The sequence below is a fragment of the Stegodyphus dumicola genome, chromosome 6, assembly GCF_044657685.1.
Source record: "Stegodyphus dumicola isolate Sdum_Otavi_A_Nest chromosome 6, ASM4465768v1".
NCBI classification, from domain to species: domain Eukaryota; kingdom Metazoa; phylum Arthropoda; class Arachnida; order Araneae; family Eresidae; genus Stegodyphus; species Stegodyphus dumicola.
In genome coordinates this window covers 187017392-187041781 of record NC_140773.1, presented here as the reverse complement: position 1 = coordinate 187041781, position 24390 = coordinate 187017392, and the positions used below count along the sequence as shown (strand labels likewise).

General features: G+C 33.8%; 1 protein-coding gene across 2 annotated transcripts in view; it reads right to left on the bottom strand.

Moving 5' to 3' along the window:
• Positions 1-24390, bottom strand: part of LOC118181919 (uncharacterized) — a 557302-nt gene that overhangs the window by 255160 nt on the left and 277752 nt on the right. For both annotated transcript variants that reach the window (XM_085819274.1, XM_085819273.1), the window contains one exon: positions 2493-2828. In XM_085819274.1, the coding sequence (XP_085675400.1) occupies positions 2493-2815 (323 nt within the window). In that variant the 5' untranslated portion in view covers positions 2816-2828. The remainder of the gene's footprint in view (positions 1-2492; positions 2829-24390) is intronic.

Sequence of the window (24390 nt, the reverse complement as noted above, 5' to 3'; positions counted from 1 at the left end):
TCAATTATTAATGTATTCTTTTAAAATTTCACATCTGATAAAAACAAATTACTTAAAAAGAAATTCGCAATCTTATTAGTTTTAAGAATTTCATACCATTTTACAGTATGTTTTAATTAAGGAATATCTATAATATTTTGCTTTTCTTCGTTATTTCGTAATGCAAAATTTGATAACAAAACATTATTCTTCAAAACATTATTTTGGCGTTAATATAAATTTTGAGTCTAAAAATGCCGTTTTCATTTTACGATTATTCAAAGTTCTTTTTCTTTTCTTTTAATATAGACATCTGCTTTAATTTCAATTAAATATTTAAAGGGTATACAAGGTATGTAATAATAGAGCATATTTCTACGTAATTTTTTTGCATCTAAATCTCCCTAAGCTTAATATCGAGAGCTTTAGATTAGTACGAATGTTCTCAAACGGTAACTCAATGATGTCTTGATGAGAAGACGAGAGGATCTCAAAATATGCTGAAGATTGTTATGTTCAGTATTATGCTTATCATGTTATGCTTGATGATTCTATTCATTGTTTATGCTCGTTTTCCTTAGTTGCAAAATAATGGAACACGATTTATAAGTATGTGCTTTTGTTACAAAGTCAAGTTGCTCACTCACAAATGATTTTAAAATAACAAACGGAAACGCGGTTAGAAGATTAGATAAACCCTTGGTTAATCCATAAATTAAAATCGTTTTATTTAGTTAATTCATAAATTGTTTTATTGACTCTAAAGTAAAATCGTTTTATTTAGTTAATTCATAAATTCATAAAATAAAATCGTTTTATTTAGTTAATTCATAAAATAAAATCGTTTTATTCAGTTAAATCATAAAATAAAATCGTTTTATTTAGTTAATTCATAAATTGTTTTATTGACTCATAAAGTAAAATCGTTTTATTTAGTTAATTCATAAATTCATAAAATAAAATCGTTTTATTTAGTTAATTCATAAAATAAAATCATTTCTAGACTCGATTCGGATTTATCGCCTGTAACCTATTCTCACAATCATTTTCTTTAATTATTTACTGTTAGAAACAGATTAATTAAAGAACTGTTTAATATGTATGCTGATGTATCCACATCTAATTGTAGAGGTTATTACAGTAGGTCCTCTGCATAACTGCGCAACGTTGTAAGCAAGTACATTGTTAACCCAAGCAGACACTTCCACAACGGTTCTCTAGACCAGTGTTTCTGAACTGGATTTATTCCAAGGACCGGTAAAATATTTAGGTACGTTCACGCGGACCGGCAAGTTTAATAATTCAACCCATTGGCACAATTTTTTCACATAAATAAATGCTAAACTAGTAAACTATTGTTATTGTAATGTAGGTGCTGTTGTAATATCGGTTATCGGCCGATGACACTTTTGGATTTTGGACAGATAGCTGGATATTTCGCTGACCGGCAAATAATTCTAGCGGACCGGCGGTACACAATGTATCTGAAAATAGATAAAGATAAGACAATACAGACAAAGAAAAAAACGAAAACGTTTCGACGCATTTCTTTTTATAAATGTTCATTTTCCTTGCTTTGCACGTGACGCTGTCAATTCGTCTGTTACTTATTTAAAATTTTCACACTGTTCTATGTGTTAATATTAGAAATTAAAGTTAATGACCTAGAACTGCTATAGTATATTACAGTACAAGTGAAAAAATTGACAGTTTCACTCACGCGTGCGTCGGATTTTCGCAATACTTATGGTCCACAAAGTTTTTGTAAATATTATGGGGTCCTGGGGGTCACGAAAAAATCTCAGTGATAAAAAGGGGGTCGCGACTGAAAAAATTTTAAGAAATCCTGATGTAAGAAATACTTTCATTTATTTCATTAATCGAAGTAGCAAACAGTGCTACAATGCTGTTGGTTGATTACCCTGGATTACAGTGAATCCCGGATCACCGATCTGTGCTGAGGTATTTTGGGGAAGCTTTCTATTTTGTTGAACGCTGGCGTGCTTAGTACCAACATATATGATGGATGGCACTTATCATAAAGACGTCCAACTGTATTGCAGCAGAACCACATACCAAGTTTGTAGCTGTTATAATCCGTACGTGATGGTTAGCTATTTAAATGCAAGATTTTTTCATAAAAAGCTTACGTCTTTATGACATAAAAACTTCATTACATAGTCATTAAATTTTAGCTATAAACTAATTCACAAAATTGATAACATTATTACTACGGCCTAGCTATAAAATAGCAGATGTTTTCATTGGTGTAGTTAATCTTGTCATACGACTGCAAATTTCCGCTTGGGCAATCTATTTTGTGCTACCAATAATAACCGTAATTAATTTCATTACAGTCGGTCCTCGAAAGACATTCAAACATAATCAATATTATTATGGTGCACACAAGGGACACTAATGACACTATAAAAAGTCCTTTCCACGCAATCCCAATAGCTTTATGCAAGATGATGAATCTGTGATTTTGTGTAATAAAGAGAAGTATCACTTACTTCCATAGAAGGAAGGAGGCGACGAGCACCGCGACGAGGACGACGGACGAACAAACGGCGATGATAGGTAGGGAGGGAAAGGCGGTTTGTGTGAACTCCGCCCCCACAGGCTCCATCTGGCAGAATTGGAGATGACCCGCTTCCCCGCTGCCGCCCCTGCAAAGGGCTGAGGCCGGGGGCGCCGGTGGTGGGGGAATCAGGAAATCCGGAGGCTTTGGGGGGCAGTCGCAGAAGGAGTCTTCGGACGATGCAAACGGGGCGAGAGGGTCGGCAGGGTCCCAATACGGGCTCAGCTCCTCCTCCCCATCGGCTCCGGCTAGCATCGCTGGGCGACCTCTGAAAAGAAAAGAAAAGGAAAATAAGTCCGCGTTCATATGTGTACTTGATAGTGTAAAACATTATTATTAATATTTAATATTACAACAAAAATTATCCTTCAAATCCAAAATAATGTCATTTTGAAGTGTCCTTTTGCGGATCAAATTCTTAACAATTTACCGCAAAAGTGAATCCTCTGTAAAATATGTTAAAATCAGTACAGAAGTGCTGCAGATTTCAGATTCCAGAATGACATCGTTTAAAATTACATGTTAGAGATAAGAATTTTTGGAATGTGGCTATCAAATAAAAATGTTCATTCTTTAAAAATGGACGAAACGAAGCAAAATTATTTTCTTTTTGTTCTACTTACTTCTGCAAGTCATAAAAATTGTAAATTAATTCCTAATCATAGGTAGATATTTGTAGTCACACGACAAGAAAAAGATTACTTTTTCGCAACTCGTATTTTCGGAACTTGTAGGACATTATCAAAATCACGACGTTCGCTGAAAACATAACAGTTCATCACAATGGATCGAGAGACAGTACGATCTATTTCTTCATTCCTTGTGATGCAATCCTTGAATGCTACTGATAACTACAACGACATTTGTAGGTCATAACAATGCATCAATGCACGACCCATGGTGACATCGAAAAAACATTTTTTTAATAGAATGAATTGTTTAAAAACTACAAATTTAATAAGATATATAGGGCTTCCTCACACCGCGAGACTGAACCGCATAATGAGTTTATTTGCCCCAGGCACAGAGGTTCAATCTCCGCCCTCGCATCTCGGAGAGAAGGACACATCGCTTAAAGCGACATTGGTGGTCAATTTGCTACCTGCAGTCGCTCGTGATATTACCCAGCGAACCCAACGGCGCTACTTCCTCCCCCCCCCGGGCTACTCGAGCCACACCGCTCTAGGACTCGTCAGACCATCGGGTACCTAGGTACACATCCTAGACAGTAGCTTCGCTGAGAAGCACACAGGGTAAATTTCACAGTAAAAAGGAAGGGTAAACCATTTATAAATATCAATCCATTCTACACCTCTCAGTTCACCAGCGGCCGAGTGGAAAAAATCTCTGAACTTTGGTAGTTTCGATCTGTATTTGATACATGGGCTGCATGGGCGTTTTCGCGGTTTTTCCTATGTGTAATATCTATACGAGTCACTTTCCTTTAAAAAATCACATGAAAGTCCTCCACGAAGGTATCCCTCCTTCTAGGCAGATAGCTCTTGCGTGCTTTGCCTTAATCAATCAAACCAAACCAAATCCACATTTCTGAACATAACCCAAATATGAGGATAGCTACCCAAATAATTTATCTACGATACAAAAATTTATTAATCAAGCTTACCAAGCAGGCCAGAATGGCATTTTAACGAAAAAGCAAGAGACACTCAATTGTATCAAGAACGAAAACGACTTGCGGACGGCACAAATTACAACAAAAATTTGGATCTCTTTTTGTCTCTCTCCCTTACATAATAACAGATGACACTTGCATTCGGATGTCAAGAGAGCAAAGAACAATTTACAGGATATATACCTGGCGTAACAGGAATGATTGCGAATAAATGCATTTCATAATATTTTCATATTATGCATTACTCTTGAAAAATTTTATATTATTAACACACAACAAAATCTTATATCCAGATTCTAGATATTTGGAACTCTGGTTAATCGGATAAATTCTACTCTTTCTGGATACGTAAAATTAGGCTTGTTTTTATTTAATTCACGTATTTTCAGTCCCCACCAACAGACTTAAGTGATATTTTCTCGTTAAAATCATAAACTGATTAATAAACTAAGGGAAAGCATTTATTAATACGTGACATACCATTAATTTTATTATTTTAGATTAGCAAAAATAAAGTAATTTAAATTAGTTTAATTTTAGTTAAATAGAATTGCGTCCGTTTAGGCAATAAAAAAAAAAAAACTGTCGTTTAAAATTGGGAGAAAATGTCTTGGAATTTTTCTTAAAAAACAGAAATAAAGGTGTTTTAATTATCAGCTACGTAATCTTCGTTGAGCGCATTTCTGAACAGAAATTCGAATCCCAATAAAAGATTCTCAAAAATCTATAAAATAGCTATTATTTAGATTATGAAATCGGACTTTAATGGAAAACAAATTAAATATGCCGTTTTTAAAAATTACACTTATATTCATTACGAAAATAAAAATTAAAAAAAAAAAAAATCTGAAATGTTTCAGATTTTAAATTACGTCCAAAGGGGCGTTTTTTAACATTTTGTGTGTTACCTTTCTTTATTAAATATCATGTTCCTCGCACTTAAACCATAAGATCCAGTGCAACAGCAATATCGCAAAATAGTTTTAAAACGAGCATATCTTTAGAATTTCCGATACAGAGACTCACGCGCTGGAGATAAAAATGTTTTTTCTGCACAACGTTGCCATTGCTCGCTTTGAAATCCTTGAGTTTGTTAATCAAAAATTCGTCAAAGTTTTAAAAAATAGGAAATCGATCATAAAACAAATTTCAAATTTCAAATTTGGTCTTCCACATGCTCATATTCGTTGGAGGATTACGTTATTCAAAATTCGATGACTCTATGTACCGTTATTTTATGACAATGTGAGAAATATACATACATTTACGCAGATTTTCATTATTTAATTTCTTCAAATATAATGCAGGACTCTAACATTTTATGGCAACAGTTTGAAAAGTGAACCGACATTTATCCGTCCGACGCAAAATGCCAAAACGAAACTAATAGTCCTTCGGGATTCAAATTTCTTTGGACTAAAAAGAACTTTAAAAAAAAAAATCTGAAATCGTTCTGATTTTAAATTACAACTAAAGGGGCGTGGTTTCCCCCTTATTTATTAATTATCATTCTTCGCACTTAAACCTTAAAATTCAGTTCGAGAGCAATAGCGCAAAATAATTTTAAAATAAGCATATCTTTAGAATTTCCGATACATAGTTTCGCGTACTGGAGATAAAAAATGTTTCCCCCCCCCTTCCGTACAGCATTGCCATTGCTCGCTTTGAAATCATTGAGTTTGTTAATCAGAAGTTCATTAAAGTGTTACAAAATATTAAATCGATAATAAAACAAATTTCATATTCCAAATGCGGCTTCCACAAGCCCATATTCAGTGGAAGATTACGTTATTCAAATTTGATAGCGTCAGGTACCGTTGTTTTATCACAATGCGAGAAACATATGTACATTTATGCAGTTTCTTCATTATTTAATTTCTTTAAATACAAGGCAGGGCTCTAATGTTTACTGGCAACAATTTGAAAAGTGAAACAACGCTTGTAATGAATCGACGCATAATGCCAAAACGCAATTAACAGCCCTTCTGAGCAAATTGCCCCCCTTTGGATTAATTTGTTATTGTTTTTGACTGATCTGTCAGTCCATGCCTACAAAATTCCCCGTGGCAAGGAGTGCAAGATTACGCCTGTCTTTGGCAATAACCTTGAGCACCTTACAGATGACAGTGCATTTTTGTTCAGTTGCGCCCCCAATTTTAATGGAAAGCATCCCGTGGAAGAAGGACAGTTCCTAGGGTCTTGCACCCTTCTTCCACTACATCAACCTTTCGAGAGGACTTTCGACACGTCGCCTATTTAAAGTGCCGCCATAACGCACGGGCACTATACATTTACAAACATCCAACCTTCTTCGGGATTCGAACCCGAGCTCTTCGGGACGGCAGTCAGCGTCGCTAACCACTATACTGGTTGGGTGGCAAATAAAATTAGTAAAGGTGTACGTATTCAGAACTCTAGAATCTTAAAGTTGATTTTCTCAACATAATGTGCTAAAAATATTTCACTAACAGTTCAAATTTTTTCCATTTTTCCAGAATATTGTTTGCATCAAAGCAATAGGAAAGGATTATTTGAACAGTTAATGCAGATTTAAACTAAACATGGGAAGCCAAATTTTTTCCAAAAAATACAAAGTGCAGCACTCATACAAATCATGCAGATAACCACTGAAATTGCAACAATCGCACTTTTATTTTGAGTCACACTTATATTGAACATATATATTCAAAATTAATATTGAAATTAAAATAATATTAATAAATAAAAAAATAAAATTAATATTCAAAAGTTTGGATTTAAAACGTGTAACAGTTTTCTAAATTTAGATTCCAATACCGGGAAAAAAAAAAAAAAAAAGTTAGAAATACCAGTTTTCTGATCTTGAATCATTTTTACAATTCGCGAAATTCGAGGATTCGAATGTCCCATCCCTAATAAGAACATTCAAAAGATAAGAACTAAAACTCTAACCAAATATTCTGCATTCGCAGTTCAGTGAAGAAAATATCTTAGTTTCCGAGCACGGTGAGATTTGCACAGTTTCGAGTCCACTCACCAAGACTGTCTTAAATTTAAATGAATAACGAGAAAGGTATTTTAATTAGATTTGTTCACACACAAATAGAAAATGCCTTCAAATAACTTATCGATTTGATAAAGGAAATCAAAAAGGAAGGACCATCGCCAGTACCATCTTCATTAGCGAATTCGACATGGACTCACTGCGACTTTGAAAGGTCCGAATCCAAGGTCGAGCGAAGGCGGGCAATGGTCGCCTCCTTTCGCAAGACTAATGAGCAAGGCTTGCTTCGCTAATTCCACTAATTAGCTATTTATCCATTGATGACCAACTCGTTCATCATCAAACAGCTAGTGGATCCCTAAGGACTCGGGCCTTGTACACTAATTAAACAAGAGTCCCCCATTTTCTGGATATGACCCAAACTCATCGGACCATTGGATTAGCCCAAAGACTAATATCCAAAGTGAGGAAGGAGAAATATGCTTGATGGGACTGAGGAGGGGAGAGGTTACGTGTAGAGATAGAACTTTTTAATGGCGAACAACTTGCGTTTTGTTTTATTTAGATTTTCATAATTATTATTAGAGCTCAATGAGGAAAATTTTGTCTTAATTATACACCTCAATGGCGGCGAAGAGTGATGAAATGGGCAAATTATGGATATTAACGCTTTATGGGGTGGATACCAGCGAGTGAGGTCAGAGAAGCGTGAAATGGTTAAGAAAATTCCATTCTGTATATAATTAAAATGAATAATTACCTAAAAATATTGGTAGTAAAAGATAATAAACGCTGATTTTGTTTATTATCACAATCAAATATTAACCTAACAAAAAATACATGCACTAAAGAATTCTTGGAAGAATGTGTAAAAGATGAAGAAAGAAGCTAAGTTAAAAATGTGCTTTTCTTCTTTTGTGGTCGCCGTTAACGTTTTACTTTATATTCATTCAGAATTATCTAATTACTTTCCAAAAGTGTTAATTGCTACACCTTTTCAAGACCAAAATTATTTTATTAGCAATATCTTATATAGTTCAAGCCAATTTACCTTTTTGTTTATTGCTTAGAACAAACAACTGACAGTAATTCAATACAGTTCAGCTTTATTACGTAAAAGTCTTAATTTCTGAAAGTATTCTATCAATGAAACAATTCATATCAGTATTATTGTTAAAATAATTAGAGAAAAATAAAAAATAAAATAGAGGTGTTTTTTTTTTTTTTTTTTTTTTTTTTAAAGAGTGTGAAAGAGAACTTGTTGGAATAACTGTTGAACCTGTTGAGATTTCTTCCGCTGCTGGCAAATTCAGAATTAATTGAAAAATATCGGGATTTGCTTATAAAAACCGTTGGAACATACTAGAATGCATAAAAAAAAAAAAAATAAATAAAAAAATAAACGAAAAATGGCGGCGTTGCTTACCTGAAGGATTGTTATGAGCATGGTTGCCTGAACAATGGTTATGCTCATGGTTGCCAGAGTTAGGCATCTTTTAAAAATTTGGCGACTTCTATATAGGTGTTTGCGCTAATACGTAAGTACCCAAAGATGTTTTTGTTGTTATTTATTTTCGGTTTATTTTTTTATATATTCTCCAAGTGTTCGCTTCATAATTTATTTTTTAGCATATTATACTCGATTTTCGGAACTTCAGTGAGTCACTTATAACTAAGAAATAGGTTGTTCGGTGACCAGCGGGTCATAGATTGCCAGTCTGATCGAATCTATTTTACCTCTCTCCATCCTCTTTTATGTGAATTCCTTTGGTATTAAATCCTTCACTTTAAATTAGTAAGTATGTATCTGAAAACTAAATTATTTTTTAATACATTAACAACCTAATGTTTGAAGATTTGTTTTAACTAACATGTTACTTTTATGTTAAATCTATCCTGTATTTCTAGTTTCTTCTGTAGCTCCTCTAGCAGTGTAAGTTAAGTGCGTTTAAAATAGCGAGCGAGAAAGTATATGCTAAGGGAGAGCCTTTTGGCAAGAGTACTAATATTTCTTTTATTTCAACACGCCTCCATTAAGGTGCAGGTTGGTGCCTCTTGCCAGCTATTATGCTTAGAAATAATGCTTACGCTTTAGGAGCGAAGTTATTTACTGTCTGATTAGCATATATTTAATTTATTGTCTTTTTCAGAACTGCAAGGACTCATGTTTAGGTACCAATAAAGCTTTAGTTTATTACTGTTGTATTAAATTAGCATTTTCGACTTTAGTTGTCCAATAAAAGTTAAATAAAGATACAGTGTTAGAATAAAATAGGGTTTAACCTTACATTAGTATTCAACGTGCTGCCTAACTTGGATTTAATCGACTAGGTTTTACGCCTCTCTCCAATTATGGAAAAGAATAGGAATTATCGCATTTTAATGTATTTATTTTTGCGGTGCAAGTGGTTAACATGTTCAACTAGCAAATGGAAGATCAGTATTTCGAAAGCCGGCAAAGGTACTGTTGATTTCTCACAGCTCCATGTTTCGAAAATCCTAATATGTCTCTACAGCTTCACTAGTATTTTTTTCTTTACTAAATGTAGATGGTCTTAAATTAAGATATTTTATTATAAGATTAAGCAGGCACATTTCAAAGTCGATTCACAGATGATGATGTTTCGAACAAAACCATGTTTTACTTTTAGCAGATCTCCAATTAACTTACGATATTACAGACAGATTGTAACGATACTAGGAACAACCAAAACCGTCACATTAATAGATAAAATTTTAGGCTTTTACGATTTCCAAAATGTCGACATTAACTACGGCAAACTATCAAGTTATACCTTCAAGTTTAGCCATAACGTACAGAATTGTAGTTTGGTATCTAAGACTAATACGAATAACATCGTAGAAACAGCATCTTTTGTTGATTCGACATTTAAGAAACTGGACATTATTTGACACGCTAAATCAAGAAAAACAGCTCATACAATTTAATATAATCGACAAATTAGTTGGACTAATTTTCCGGTCAAAGAACATGAATCAAATGGATTGCCATTAATTGCTGTGTCTTTATCTGCTAGTCTGATTGCTAATGTTTAGATGTGATGGCAGTCATCAACTTCAAGGCATAAGCTTATAAATAAATAAAAATCAATAATGAACAACGTAGGCGTTCATTATTCATGTTATCACAATCACTGCGATGTTTGACCCCTCTATTTGAAGTCTGCTTCAGCTACGGCAGTGTATGATATCAAGTAAATTAACTGCAGAACTTAACACTTTTATGACGAATATGTTTTATTCAGGCAGTTCGCATACTTTTAGATAATTTTGCTTTGCCATTAAAAAAAAGTCGTCTGCTTGGAAATTTTTTTTAACTGCAGATACATTTTGGAAGAAAGTATAAGTTATCGTCTGCTACTTGACAGTTTTGTTTTCGTGCAAAATGGCGTTTTTAAAGAAACAATGGATGGAAGGCTATGTTTGTGGGCTCTTTCCGAAGAAAATTATTCAAATCTGGTTTTTAAAAAAACGCCGTGAAAGCCGTGGTTTTTCGCTATCTAAAGCTTCGATTGGAAATTGTTCCAAATACATATTCAAGGAAAAAACAGAATGTTTTTGAATGTTGTAACGATAAGATCTTTAATATTACAAGAAAATCCACCCATTCAAAGGGCAGTTGAAAATCATTAAAATGCTCAGTTTCAAAAGTAAACAAATTGATTAATTCTCATTTGAATCTTAAAAAAAAACGAAAAAATTTATTAATTTTGGACCACATTTAGAAATTAAAGCATAAATTTTATTGCAGACTTTTTTTTATTATTATTATTCACTGCTCGTGTGTGTAACTTTAAATTATCTTTGCTTTGTATTATGTTTAAAACCTTAAAATTTAAAGATAAAAATATTTTAAAAGTATTTTAAGACGTTTACACATGCTCTTACATCTGGTCGCTGCCCCCGCCCACAGAGAAAGTAGTTAGTGCCCCCTTCGAAACAATCCCGGAGAAAGTATAGATTAAATTGTCTGTCTCTTCATAGGAAGTAGCGGTAGCCGCTTATAATGTGCCTTCACAATAAAATGACCACCGCTTCTGGCCTTAGAACTGGCCAAAGCCTACAATGGCTAGTGCCCGCCATATATATATATATATAAAATTGTCGCAGTGTTATGCAGCCTGCAACACAGTATCAAAAAACTTTAAATAAATATAACTACAATCTTGAAATAACTATTATTCTAATAAGTATTTTTACTATAATAAGATAACGTATTGGCAAAACAGAATACTATGTGGCCATGACTCAAATCTTAAAAAGGCTCTTGTATGTGCCAGTAACTAGCTACATTTAAATCACACGATTAAAGGCACTGAATTTAAAACTTGTACGTAACATAAATTTCAAACATAAGTTAATTAATTTTAGCAAAATATTACGCCTAGTAGTACAAAAACTGCAAAACAAACCTTTACTTAAAATCTACCAAGCTGTCATTCATTTACCAATATGAATACAATATATAATGCTTTCACTTTGTTATATAACAACTGACTATCATTAATATGACAAGAAATATTAAGGGCGAAGCTTTCTGCAGCGAGGTTTAAAAAACAAAATATGCTAAAAAACGAAAATACAGCTTTCACTTTCTACCTTTTGATGCCACTCTCTATTATATATTCATATACTTAACCTTTCACGGCATGGAAAATAAAAATTAAAAGGGGGAAAAAATGTCGGAATTTTTTTCTCCCAGTGACATAACAAGTCAACTAGTACTTTGTTTATCTAATCGTGTTTACGTCCGCTTTGCAAATCGCTCGGCTTTTATTTTCGTAATCTCTGCATACAAAGTATCCATATGCAAAGAAACTCGAGCTTAACAAAGAAAGTTTTCGATGTAAACATGTTAACTGAGAAAGTTTAAAAACGTGAATGCAGTTCAGTGACATGCGCTGCGAAAAGACGCCTTTGTTGACGGCCAAAGAAAATACCTGGTCGCCAATTTGGCGACGATAATTTGAAGTGCTATTCAGAAAGGAGGTTCTCCAAAGTACCGCAAAAATATTTCTATTCCTCTTCTTAAAGATTAACTTGAAAAATGCTACCCAATGATTGTCATTTCGGCTTCATTAAAAAAGATTTTAAAAAGTAATGAAAATAAATAAATGAATAAAAATTCAGGTTTTAATTAGGCCCAAAGAGGCATTTTTTTTTTTTTTTTTTTTTAACGTTTAGTGTGTTACCTTTATTTATTAAATGTCATGTTCTTCGCATTTAAACCATAAAAATTCAACTGCAATAGCGCAAAATAATTTGAAAACAGCATATCTTTAGAATTTCCGATACACAGTCTCACGCGCTGGAGATATCCCCCCCCCGTACGGTGTTGCCCTTGCTCGCTTTGAAATCGCTGGCTTTGTTAATAAAAAATTCGTCAAAGTTTAGAAAATATGAAATAGAAAATAAAATAAATTCCAAATTCGGCCTTCCAGGTACCCATATTCGAATGGAGGATTACATTATTCAGAATTTGATGGCTCTAGGTACCGTTGTTTTTTTCACAATGAGAGAAACATACGTACGTGAGTGTTGTTCGTTATATGATTTGTTTAAATATAAAATAGGGCGATAATATTTGGTGACAACAATTTAAAAAGTGAAACGGACATTTATAGAGAACTGAAGCAAAGCGACCTTTGGAGATTAATAGGCCCTTCTAGGCTAAGGCTCCCTTAGCCTAAAAAGGAGTGGGGAGGAACTTTTCTTAATAAGTTTTTAATTAAAACAAGATTCGAAATTTTCATACAATACAAAACAAATTTAAGAACAAACTTTAAACAAATATGCCTACATTCTACTACAAGATACCTCAAATAAAATTTATTAAATAAAGTATGTAATTAAAATTCTTGAATTTGAGTTTTATTTTCTCTATGTAATTGCAATTTGACAAAAATTTGTTTCAGTAACAGTTTACACTTTTACATTTTTTAAAAGGTTTTCGACGAAATTAAGAATGTTGCATTCAGATCCACCATGTCTGCTAATCTCCTTACTCGCAGCGATATTCTATATTAGTTTAAAATTTTTACCTTGAAATCTTGCCTAAAATTAAACGGCGAACCCTAGGTGTGCCCAGACCCGGCTCACCGATAATCTAGGACGACTGAGAGTCTGTATTCTTTGTTTCTCCGCATCTCATCGGTCAGTTCATTGACAACAATGCTCGTTTCAGCACTCTTTCCGAAGCTCTATTCAATCAGTGTGCCCAACAAACGATAAGTGCTGTCTTCACAAAATTTTACTTGTGTACTCATTTACGCCTAATGAGACCTGTCTACCTGTCTTTCTTTCTTTCTTTTTTTTTTTTTTAATCAAAACTCCGACTTTAAAAGGTAGCCTGCTGGAAAGGGTTAAAGGAAACAGTGGACGTCGCAAAAGTATTCGAACGGAAGAAAACATCCTAAATGTTCAAGGTAGTAAGATTATGAACCCAAGAATGTCAAGTACAAGATTATTATTGGAAATAAGAATTATTTTAAGAAGTCTACATCTCGATCTGGGAATGAAGCCATACGCATTCAAATGCTACAGTCCCTTTCTGATATAGATAAAGTTGCTCGCATTAAAGCTGCAGAAATGTTACTAGAAATGACGCACATAGACCCTAATGTTGTGTTCTTTATGTCAGATGAAGCCATATTTGATATCAGGGGCGACGTGAATAAGCACAATTGTGCCCTTTGGAGTACAGAACTAAGACAGCATCCCCCTAAGATCCCATGAACTAAGACAGCACCCTCGAGTCTCTCCAATAATAAATGTATGGTGTGGCATTTCGCGGTTTGGAATACTGTGTCCATATTTGTTTAGCAGACTATAACAGGAGACTCGTACCGATGTATTGCAGAATTTTGTAGTAGACAAGCTTCTTCTCTGTATCAGGAAATCCCGTTACTTTCAGCTCGATAGGGCACCATCGCATTATTCCTTTCCTGCATTGAAATATCTGGTAGGCGCGCCGGACTGGACGATGTGGACCTTTGGCATGGCCAACACGGTCACCAGACCACTCTCCCTGTGATTTTTGGCAATGGAGATTGGTGAAAGAACGCGTGTATGGTACAAGATCAACTGACATTAATGACCTTCAGGAACGAATAACAAGTATTGTCCGATGTATACCTACGGAAATGTATGAAAGAGTTATAAACCTGTATGGTGCAAAGATTTTACACACGCACTGAGAACCAAGTGCATAAGTACAGATAAAAAGAGTGTATTAGGTTCCTTTGCTATTATGTTCTTATGTTACATTATTATGTTCTTAAAATACACGTAACATCTTTTTTGGACCAAATAAAATGTTAAAAACGAGTCTTTAACTTTTTCACATTTTACTTCGGAGGAATCCTCTAAATAGTTTATTATAGAAATGATGGGACCGTTGGCATTGGTGGGAGACGTGTATTTCTTTTGGTCAATTTAACGAAAATATGCTTTTTATGTAGCTGCCTTCCTCAAAGAATGCTAAAAAGGTAACAATTCAAGTACAGAAACTTTTGATCCCCCCCCCCTCTGAAAAATACTTAGTAAATTTATCTCACTAAAGAAAGCCTAACCCTCATGATAACTCTTTACCACCTTCTTAAAAAAATGCTAATTAGATACGGAAAACACAAGTGCTTCCTTTATTTTTAAAACTGCCACTTTAGCAAATCTTTTCTCAAAAAGAAGAAAAGTTTAGTTTAGTTCGCACATTTCTTAATTATTCTCTTAATTTATATCCTTAAATATTAACAAAGTCCAGGCAACTAAGTAAGTTTAAGAGAAAATAGGATATAATAAACATACATTTTTTGTTTCATGTTTATGTAACATTCAGAGGTAGATAAGTGGATTCAAGGCAAAATGAAACATAATAATAATAACATTTTGTTTTAAATTTAAGTAGAAGTGATAAAATGTATTTACATTCAGTGGCAGCAGGAATATGTTAAGTAAAAATTCCTTGACCTCTTTTTTACAATAAAAATGTTCATTATATAGTTATAATCCTCTTTTTTACAACAGACATGTTAATTAACATCTCAAAATATGAGTTATTTTTCATATTTTACAGAACTAAATAATCTAGTTTGAAAATAATACGTTTAAATAATGTATTTTTTAAATATGAAATCATAATTATAACTGATGGAAGCAACTAATAAAGAATATTAAGAGAATAAAGAAATTTAGTCTTTGCGAAGAAACAATATGGTTGCAACAATTATATATGTAAATAATAATAATAATAATAATGATAATAGGAGTAATCTTTTTAAAACGAACTATAAGTTGTTTTATTCAAATGCACTTTACAACTTCCGACACAACCGTGTTAAACTTTTTTAAAATCATGTGATTATCTTTAATGGATATATTAATCTTTGAATATTCAGTTTAGTTTCAAATCGTTGCCGGATTCCTTTCAAATAATTTTTGCGAAGAAAATGGCAGAGGTCTCTTTTCATCTATGAAAATGCGATTGCGCTGTGATGCAGCTTGTATTTCACGTTAGCTTCAATAACACGATATATGCAAAATAGGAGCCGCATTTACTCTTATTATTAAAAATTCAATAATTTAGAACCAATTTTGCATGTCCAGTATTTTTTAATTTTCTTTGTGTCTTCAATAGGGCTGAAATTCGCAATACTTGTTTGTTTAAATCGAACACATTCTCCTTGAATACAAAATTTTAAAACGAACCATGAAAAAAATGGCGCGGCATATTTAGAGAGTGTACACCAATCTATCAGCCGCATCTAAATCCTATCCGTAGTGTTTCATTTGTACAAAAAATATTCAATTTAGTTTTATAACTAATTAATTTGAATATCACAAACACAAAAGTCTAATTCAAAGAATTTATCATCTCATCAGCAGTATTTAAGCTGCACCGAAACAAATCGAAAAAGTATTCTATTTCACATTGTTGTCATTTACCGTTTTCTAAGTTAATGCGCTTCCAATACTTTTCGCTTTGCCACAGAGGTAGAAAAATACGTATTCAAATCGGAACAATCCATTACCTGGTATTTACGAAATTCAATAACAAACTCACAAACAATATTCAGTTTTTATAATATATTAAACAGAGATTATTTCAAACTCACAAACAAGAATGATGTAATAGAAAAGGCAAAGCTTCATAAGCATGACAATTGAAAATAATTATCTCAAACTGTTTACCCGAAAACCTGCGAAAATAAACGAAAAAACAGTAAGGGAATTGGGGAAAAGTCAAAGCATTAAACGGGTTGCATTTTGAAAGCTATATTTAGAATCGGTCAATAAAAGTTGTTAAAGTGAATCTCCCCACCATTCTGCTTGGAATGACGAAAGCAAAATATAACACGGCGGGGATACTTCTGAAATAGTTTATTTGTGACAAATCCGGCAGCAGTCAGTCTATTATTGGTTATTTTCTTACGTCTGTCTACACGTACCCTACACAAAAACGCGAGCAAAATCGAAAAACCTAATATAGTTGTATACCTAATATAGATGATACTGCTTAAATTGAGATACGAAACTGTTAAGCGATTTAAAAACAACATACGATGTACTTCTTTTTAGTGTCTAATTTATATAATTCATAATATAGCTGATTCGTGTGGTTTACTACACGTCTAAATGATCATTTTTATAAATATGCGCACCATTATTATAATTAACATAATTTTTTTGCGTGTGTATTACATAAACAGTGCAGAAAATATTACGTATATCAGTACAGTTCAAAAACAAAATAATATTACGTAAATCAGATATATGACGAAATGTTATTCTGCAGAATAAGTTTATGTACAGAACAATTATATGTTTGCGTGCGTAACTGTATATTCGTATTATTACGCATATACGTTCAGAAAGTACATACATTATTACATATACATTACATGTATTCACGCATTATTGCGTATATACATATATAACATCATCACAAAACAATTTTTTTGAAAACAAAATACAAACATGCCTAGTATTTTCGCGCATTAAGCTGCATAAAAATTATCATTAAAGACATAAAGTAAAAAATGCATATTACGTATTACTTTATAAAATTAAAATTATGCATATCTTACGTAATATATGCACATTATAGAATACAAACGAATTCGTAAGTTATAATATATATATATACACACATACTAATATTGTATCAGTACAGAATAGTATTTCGTTCATAAGTAAGTATTACGTACACTATCACATATGTTGAGGGTATCAGTTCGGAATAACAAAATTTACGAGACATACATTTTTTATCATACGAGACACACATTTTTACAATATTTTTTAATCATTCTTTTCCTGCTGCACGCAAATCATAAACTTGATAAATATTTTAAGACGAACTTAACAACCACGAAATGACATCTATCATTTATCCGCGTTTTTTCACCGCTAAGCGATTAAAGGCCAAATATGGCAGTCAAAGGAGAAGCAATTACAATAGCTACGCTCACCCCTCCCTTCCCCGGAATAACAGGCGAAAAGGCGAGCCATCTACGGAGGAACCATGCAAATAGATGGGCAGATGCTCATTCGGATATGATGGTCATTTGCCTAGGTCATAGCGGAAGTCCAAAATCGTGGCTCTCTGAAACGGATTGCTATCGTAATATTGGGCAGGGTCATCAAACGCGAATTTCGAACAATTTCCTAGTCCCCTCTCCAATGGGAAGGGAAGGGAGAGGAGGGCACAACGGTGTTGGGAGGGATGGATTACATTTCCTCGGTAAACCGAAAGCACGAAGAGATAAAGGGTTGTTGTCAATCACGTTCTGAAATTGCGACCGCAGATAAGAACATTTGTTCCGAAGTTAGTGGCAGAAAAGAAATTCCAAAAGTACGCTGTAAAAAAATACTTTGGAAGTTATTTTCAAGTTTGGGGAAGTAATACTGGATCCAACTTCCGAACCCAGCTCTTTCGAGGAAGATACTTTGAAAGACTAGTTATAAATTTAAAGCATTTCAAATCCATGTCGCGTACCTTCCATTATTAAACTGTGAAGTCAATTTCACCAGTTTAATAATGGAAGATCAAAAAGTTTGAAAATTTTGGGGGATATTAATTTTTTTTTTAAAGGAGATTGAATATGCCTTACGAATTCGTATAAGCTATGCAAAATTGATCAATTTAATGTAAGTGAAGAATTTGAGAGATAAAGCAGCAATCGAAAAGAATCCAGCTTTGTTTTCCTATTATATTTATGTAATGAATTGTTGTTCGTATTTGTTTTTGAAGCTTTCCGCTGTGAATTGCTATTTTAAGCAGCTACAATAACATATGAGTTTGAAGAACTGAAATGAAATGATTTTGATATTTAAATTAAAGTTATTACAAAGTGGCAATAATACGATGAACCTTCGAACTACCACTTCGCTCATCTCACCAACGATGACCGCGCCTCCGGTTCTTTTCAACTTGTCCAACCGGAGTTCGATGACATGTCCAGTACTTTGCTATATAATTAAGGCACAGCATGAGAAGAAAATTCGGCTATCAATGTAACATTTTAATTCTAGATAGTAAAGTATACCTCACTTTGGCCGCGAAGAGCGAAATAAATGAGAAAAATATGAACAGCTGAAGACGCAAACCCCTCGAAATTCGATCCCTTTGGAATGAGGAACTTGAGTTGTACCCATCTGATCAAGAAGGCTAATCCTAAATAACGATGCTATTTTATCTTACTGCGAAATATAAAGTTCAAAATATATACGTTTACTTTGTCCTTCATATCAAATCTTGTTATTATTAATTTAATTACCTTTCATTTGTTTTATCATTGCAATTAAATTCCGAGATTTTTTAATTTATTAAATATTCATTATTTATTGCTTTATTTATTATTTTGTTATATTTATGTTTTGTTTACCGAGTGTTCTAACCTATAGATCTCTTGCATTTTCAGAAATTAAGCCTTGGTTCTATTGCAAAACATGTTAACTAAGGTTATTTTAGCAGATAACGCATTGAAAAATTGAGTTAAATCTAATTCGATATCTTATTTCGGAGAATCAGTCAGTCAGCTGTATCCGTAAAGATACAGCTGACAGGATTATAACTACCAATTAGCAGCTGAAAACTATGTTGAGCACTGTAAAATTTAACTGATACTAAATGACTTTGTTTTATATTGTTATGAATTTTGCATAATGTAGCATGACATTTAAAATCGTAAAAACAACCTTGTATTTAGCGTAAGTATATTGTGTATTTAGCGTACGCTAAATACAAGGTTGTTTTTACGATTTTGATTGCCATATTAGCGTGTTTCTCTCCTAGTCTAGTAGCATGACATGCTTAACAGATACGAAGCTCTGCCGGAAAAAAAAAAAAAAAGAATACAGGGTTTGGGTTTATATGACTATGGCAAAGTCTCGAAGGCTATCTGTTTAAGGGGAGGTATGCCTTCGTGGAGGACTTTCTAAGGAAACTGGCTGGTATATACATTGGGAAAACCACGAAAGCGCCCATACGCCAGCCCGTTCGTGGGATTCGAACCTCGCACCGAACTAGCAGTGCTCAGCGACTTTACTAGCGGATTTTGGCCTTCCCTGCCCCGCAACTCATTTAAGGTCGCACTACAGGTCCCCCCACTCCTTAGAACCAGAGTCGGAGGTTCAATCTCCTTACTGGCTCCTCAGAGAGAGAGGCGTACCGCCCGGGCAGTCACCCGGACTTTACTACTCGACCGCTGTGGGCCTTAAAAATACAGGGAAAAGTTTATTTAACATTGAAGTAAATGGCTATCTGGCTAATTGGCGAGATACTGCAAAGCTGGTGATGGCTTTAGAGAATAATTTTTGTCGCCAGATTTAGTAAGAAATCTGCAAAAGTAGCCAAACTTGGTGATCATTTGGTGACATCTTGATTCAGTTTCTGTATAATTGGTGCCGTAGCTGAATAACTGTAATTGATCCCTATGCGCAACCGTAACTGTATCCGACCTTTATATGTAACTCTGACCATATAAGCTTTCCAGTAATTTCTAGAAATGGAAGATACTAGAGATTTCTCGGCGGTTGGTGGGAAACTAAGACCGGAAAGAGCATGAGCTCTACCATCTGAGCTTTGCTGTTTAGACGCACTTTGCATTGCGTTGTGTTTAACATTCTTGGTAGTTTGAAGTGAAACTGAAAGAAGAGCTGTACGAGTATTTTTATGTAAAGTTACAGAACTGCGAAGCGTTCACCAGTTTAGTGTGCATTCAATCTATTATAAACTCGTACGCAAGCAACAATATGTAAACAGTTTTACTAAGCATTTCCCATTTTCGCAGCTATTTAATTTTAATTTGGGCGTATTCCAATACATAATTAAATCATCATAAATATATCGAATAGGAATTATTCTCAAATTTGGGGACGGGGGTATTAACATTGGATCTCTTTGACAGCAAGTGTGAAATTCAAGATGCTTGATGATGCATATTTTAACCAACAGCCCTACCAGTGGCCGAGTATCAAAAACTACCGACTCGGGTTCTATCCCCGGCGAGCAGATTGGTTCCTGTCATGACGTGATGACCACGCATGCGCAGTTTAGCCGAACGGCCTGCAACGCCTCTCTCTCATGAAACTGACTAGAGAAGAGTAGTTAGTAGGTAGTAAGTAGCCAGGGGGGGCCCAAGAGCGATGCGCAGTGCAGGGAGAAAGTTATGCCACATACGCATGACGTCATGTGGGTGACAGCGTTAGTTCTTGGCGTTTGTTTACTTTCGTTGCATCAACAGTTTGATTTGATTTGTGTTGTTAATTTGCTATTATACCTAGGCGGAAGTGTCAAACTGTGCTACAGCGTTGTGTCAGAATTATACACGTTAATACGTTTCTTGGCGGAAAACATTCTTTACAACCAGATAAAATAACTATTTTTTTAATGAATTTATGTAGTTTTCATGCATAACTGTGATGTAATTTTACATTTATTTTTCACTTTACTGCTATTTTACCTTTAAATTGAAAAATTTCTCATTTTAAATAATTTTTTATCATAATCTTCATTTTGTGTATGAGACATCGTAGTGAGATATTTAAACTCAGTGTCATGTTTACCAATACTGAGTACCTGAATGATTAGTTAATAAATTCGAGTATCCAACTTCATTCACATGTTCTGGTTACTTTCTTTACATCCCAAACGTAATTCTATGTATTGAAGCAGCGTCTTTGCGAACTAAGTAAACTGATACATGCCTCACCGTGAGGAAAGAACAATTTCTCGACCACACTATGATGCAAACATCGAATGAGTGAGTGACATATTTCCTTCAGTGTTATTTAACTGATGCATACAGGTATGTGTGATGTAATTTAATTGATATAACTTACACATGCTTGAATCTGAAGGAAAACAAATCTGTATATAATGCTAGCGAAAAAATAGCGAAAGTGTAAGTAAGATATTCTGTTCAGTGTTATTTAACTGCTGCATATGTTTTAATTTTGATTTCATATAACTTGTTTTTAATTATAAGAGAAAGAAAAATAATTCAATATTGAACACATACTTCGAGTATAACAAAAGTATTTTAAGAAACAACCTGATAAAAATACATTAGTAATTAAAAATATTTAATTTGTGTACAGGCTGAATTGAAATTAAGATGTGGTGGTGTATTTAATTATGGCAAAGCACACTAGGGCTATCTGCGCAATAGGTGTGATGCCTTCGTGGAGGACTTTCTCAGGGAAACTGGCTCGTATACACGTTACGCATGAGGAAAACCACGAAAACGCCCATGCAGCCAGTCCGTTCGCGGGATTCGAACCGAACTACCAGTGTTCAGCGACTTTACCGCTCGGCCGCTGGTGGGCCGAAACTAAGATGTAGGGCAAGTTTATTATTATTATTATTGTGCGTATATGTGTAAGAAAATGTATTTTAATTGTTCCATTTTTAATGTATGGAAGGAAGAATAGGATGCCAATATCGAAGATTATTTACTATAGCAAATAATCACGTCAGGATAAATGTTATATAGAAATCTTGGGAGTGTAAGGGATTATAAGAGTACTTTTAGATTATACTGAAAATATATGCACTTCTACTAAAATCTGAAGTGAATCAGTATGAAGTGACTTTTCGCTTTAAAAAGTATGTGATAAGTATACTATTTAAAAGTATAATGACGGATATTAAGAAATTTGTAGAATTTTATGGTATTTAAATATGAATTTGTTAAGTCAAATCTTTTTATATATATTTTTGCTTTAGATATGTAAACTTAAAATAGCGATCATATATTTCTCATGGAATGTCAAAGTTCATTTGTGTTAAAAAAAGTGCATGAGCAATGAAAATAAATAGAATAATACTTTTTGATTATGTTTTTACCATGGTCTTAGCAGTTATGCCATCATGTGTTCTGTTCAACAAGATTTATTTAGTGCAAACAATACTACGAAAAAATATTGAAAAATACCTTGTTTTACAATATTTATTTCCCTTAATTAACTTAAATATCGTTTTTCATTTTCTAATGCTTTCCTTTACGAAAAGAATTTAATGTTTACAATTATTTTCAGCATTCGTACGAATTCTGTGCATAAAATAAACATTTTCTTTAACAAAATACTTAATCGGAAAGTATATACCCGGTATTTCTGGTGTATCTACCACATATAAAATGATCATTTTGCTTTAGTTTACATTTTTTCCATTACCAAAATCATGTAGCAGACGCGTCGGCCGATGCGTCTTGTCTCCCGGGTGACGTCACTACCAGCAACCAATGGCACGCTTTTTCCGTTCCTGGCCTAACCTTAGTATATTAAAGAACCTTGGGTAGTAGCGAAGTAACGAAGGAAATGTGTTGTATGTCAGCTTAGATGCAAGATAAGAAGTGATACTTGTGTGTTCATCGTTTGTACTTATTATTTTTATTTGTGTGTTAATAAAGTTTTGTGCCGTTAAAATGGCTGTTTTATGCAACGCACACAATACGATACGTCTACGGTAGGAAGTAAATACATATCCAGAAGCTACACGCCCAAGAAAAAGAAGGATATGACAGTGGTGTCAGAAGTGGGATATGTCATTCTGCAAAGTTCACGGATAAATGCGTAAGTGAGTCTTCAGAAAGGTAAGAAATTTGTTGAATTTATTTTGTGGTAAAGTGGAATTCAAGGTTACAAAAATGGCTGAAGAGCTAACGAAATCTAAGAAAGAACGGAAAGTTATTCGTTCAGCCATTACTAAAGTAACAAATGCTATTGAATCATTAATTGCAACCGGTAACTTTGATGACCTTGAAGAATCACTGGAAATTTTAAAAGTAAAAGCTATTTCTTTGAAAGCCTTAGACGAAAAAATTAAAACTTTGACTGATGTTAATGACATTGAAACCGAAATCGAAAGTGCCTTGGAATACGAAGAAAAAATTTCGAAATGGAGCTTTAGAGGCACAAAATTATTGAAAGAAAAAAGAAATAGCAATAATTCGCTAGTTTCTAATGGTTCTTCTAATGATAGTAACAATTTATCTATTTCTGGTGTCGATAAAAATTCTGATTATAATGTTAAATTGCCGAAGATTATGATTGATAAATTTTATGGGAATGCTGAAATGTGGCAGACATTTTACAATTCTTTTGACACGGCAATAAATCAAAACGAAAAACTATCTAAAGTAGATAAGTTCAATTACTTGCTTAGCCTGTTAGGCGGTGCAGCTTTAAAAACAATAGAAGGCTTTTCTTTATCTCCAGAAAACTACGACGAAGCTTTTAAAATTCTCAAGGAGAGGTATGTCGAAAAGATCTCTTTATTAATTCTTACATGCATAAACTTTTAAATTTACGGCCTGTCCGAAGTTCTAATGACATTAATTCTTTGAGGGAATTATATGATACCTGTAACGTACAAGTAAGGTCACTAAATTCGATAGGGGTCAAGACCGAATCGTATGGAAAGTTACTATACCCTTTGTTAATGAAATGCATACCTCAGGATATAACGCTTGATTTTGCTCGTCAAAACGCAGATGAGGAAACTTTTAATGTCGATAACCTCATGAAATTTCTAAAACGGGAAATTGAAAGTCGCGAACGAACTTCATTAAATCTATTTTATTCTAAGAGTCACGCTAATTCTCTTGGAAGGCATTCACAACCAAATGAAAAGCGAAACAACTTCCACACTCGGAATTCATTCAACGCCAACAAATTTGGCGCCAGCTATTC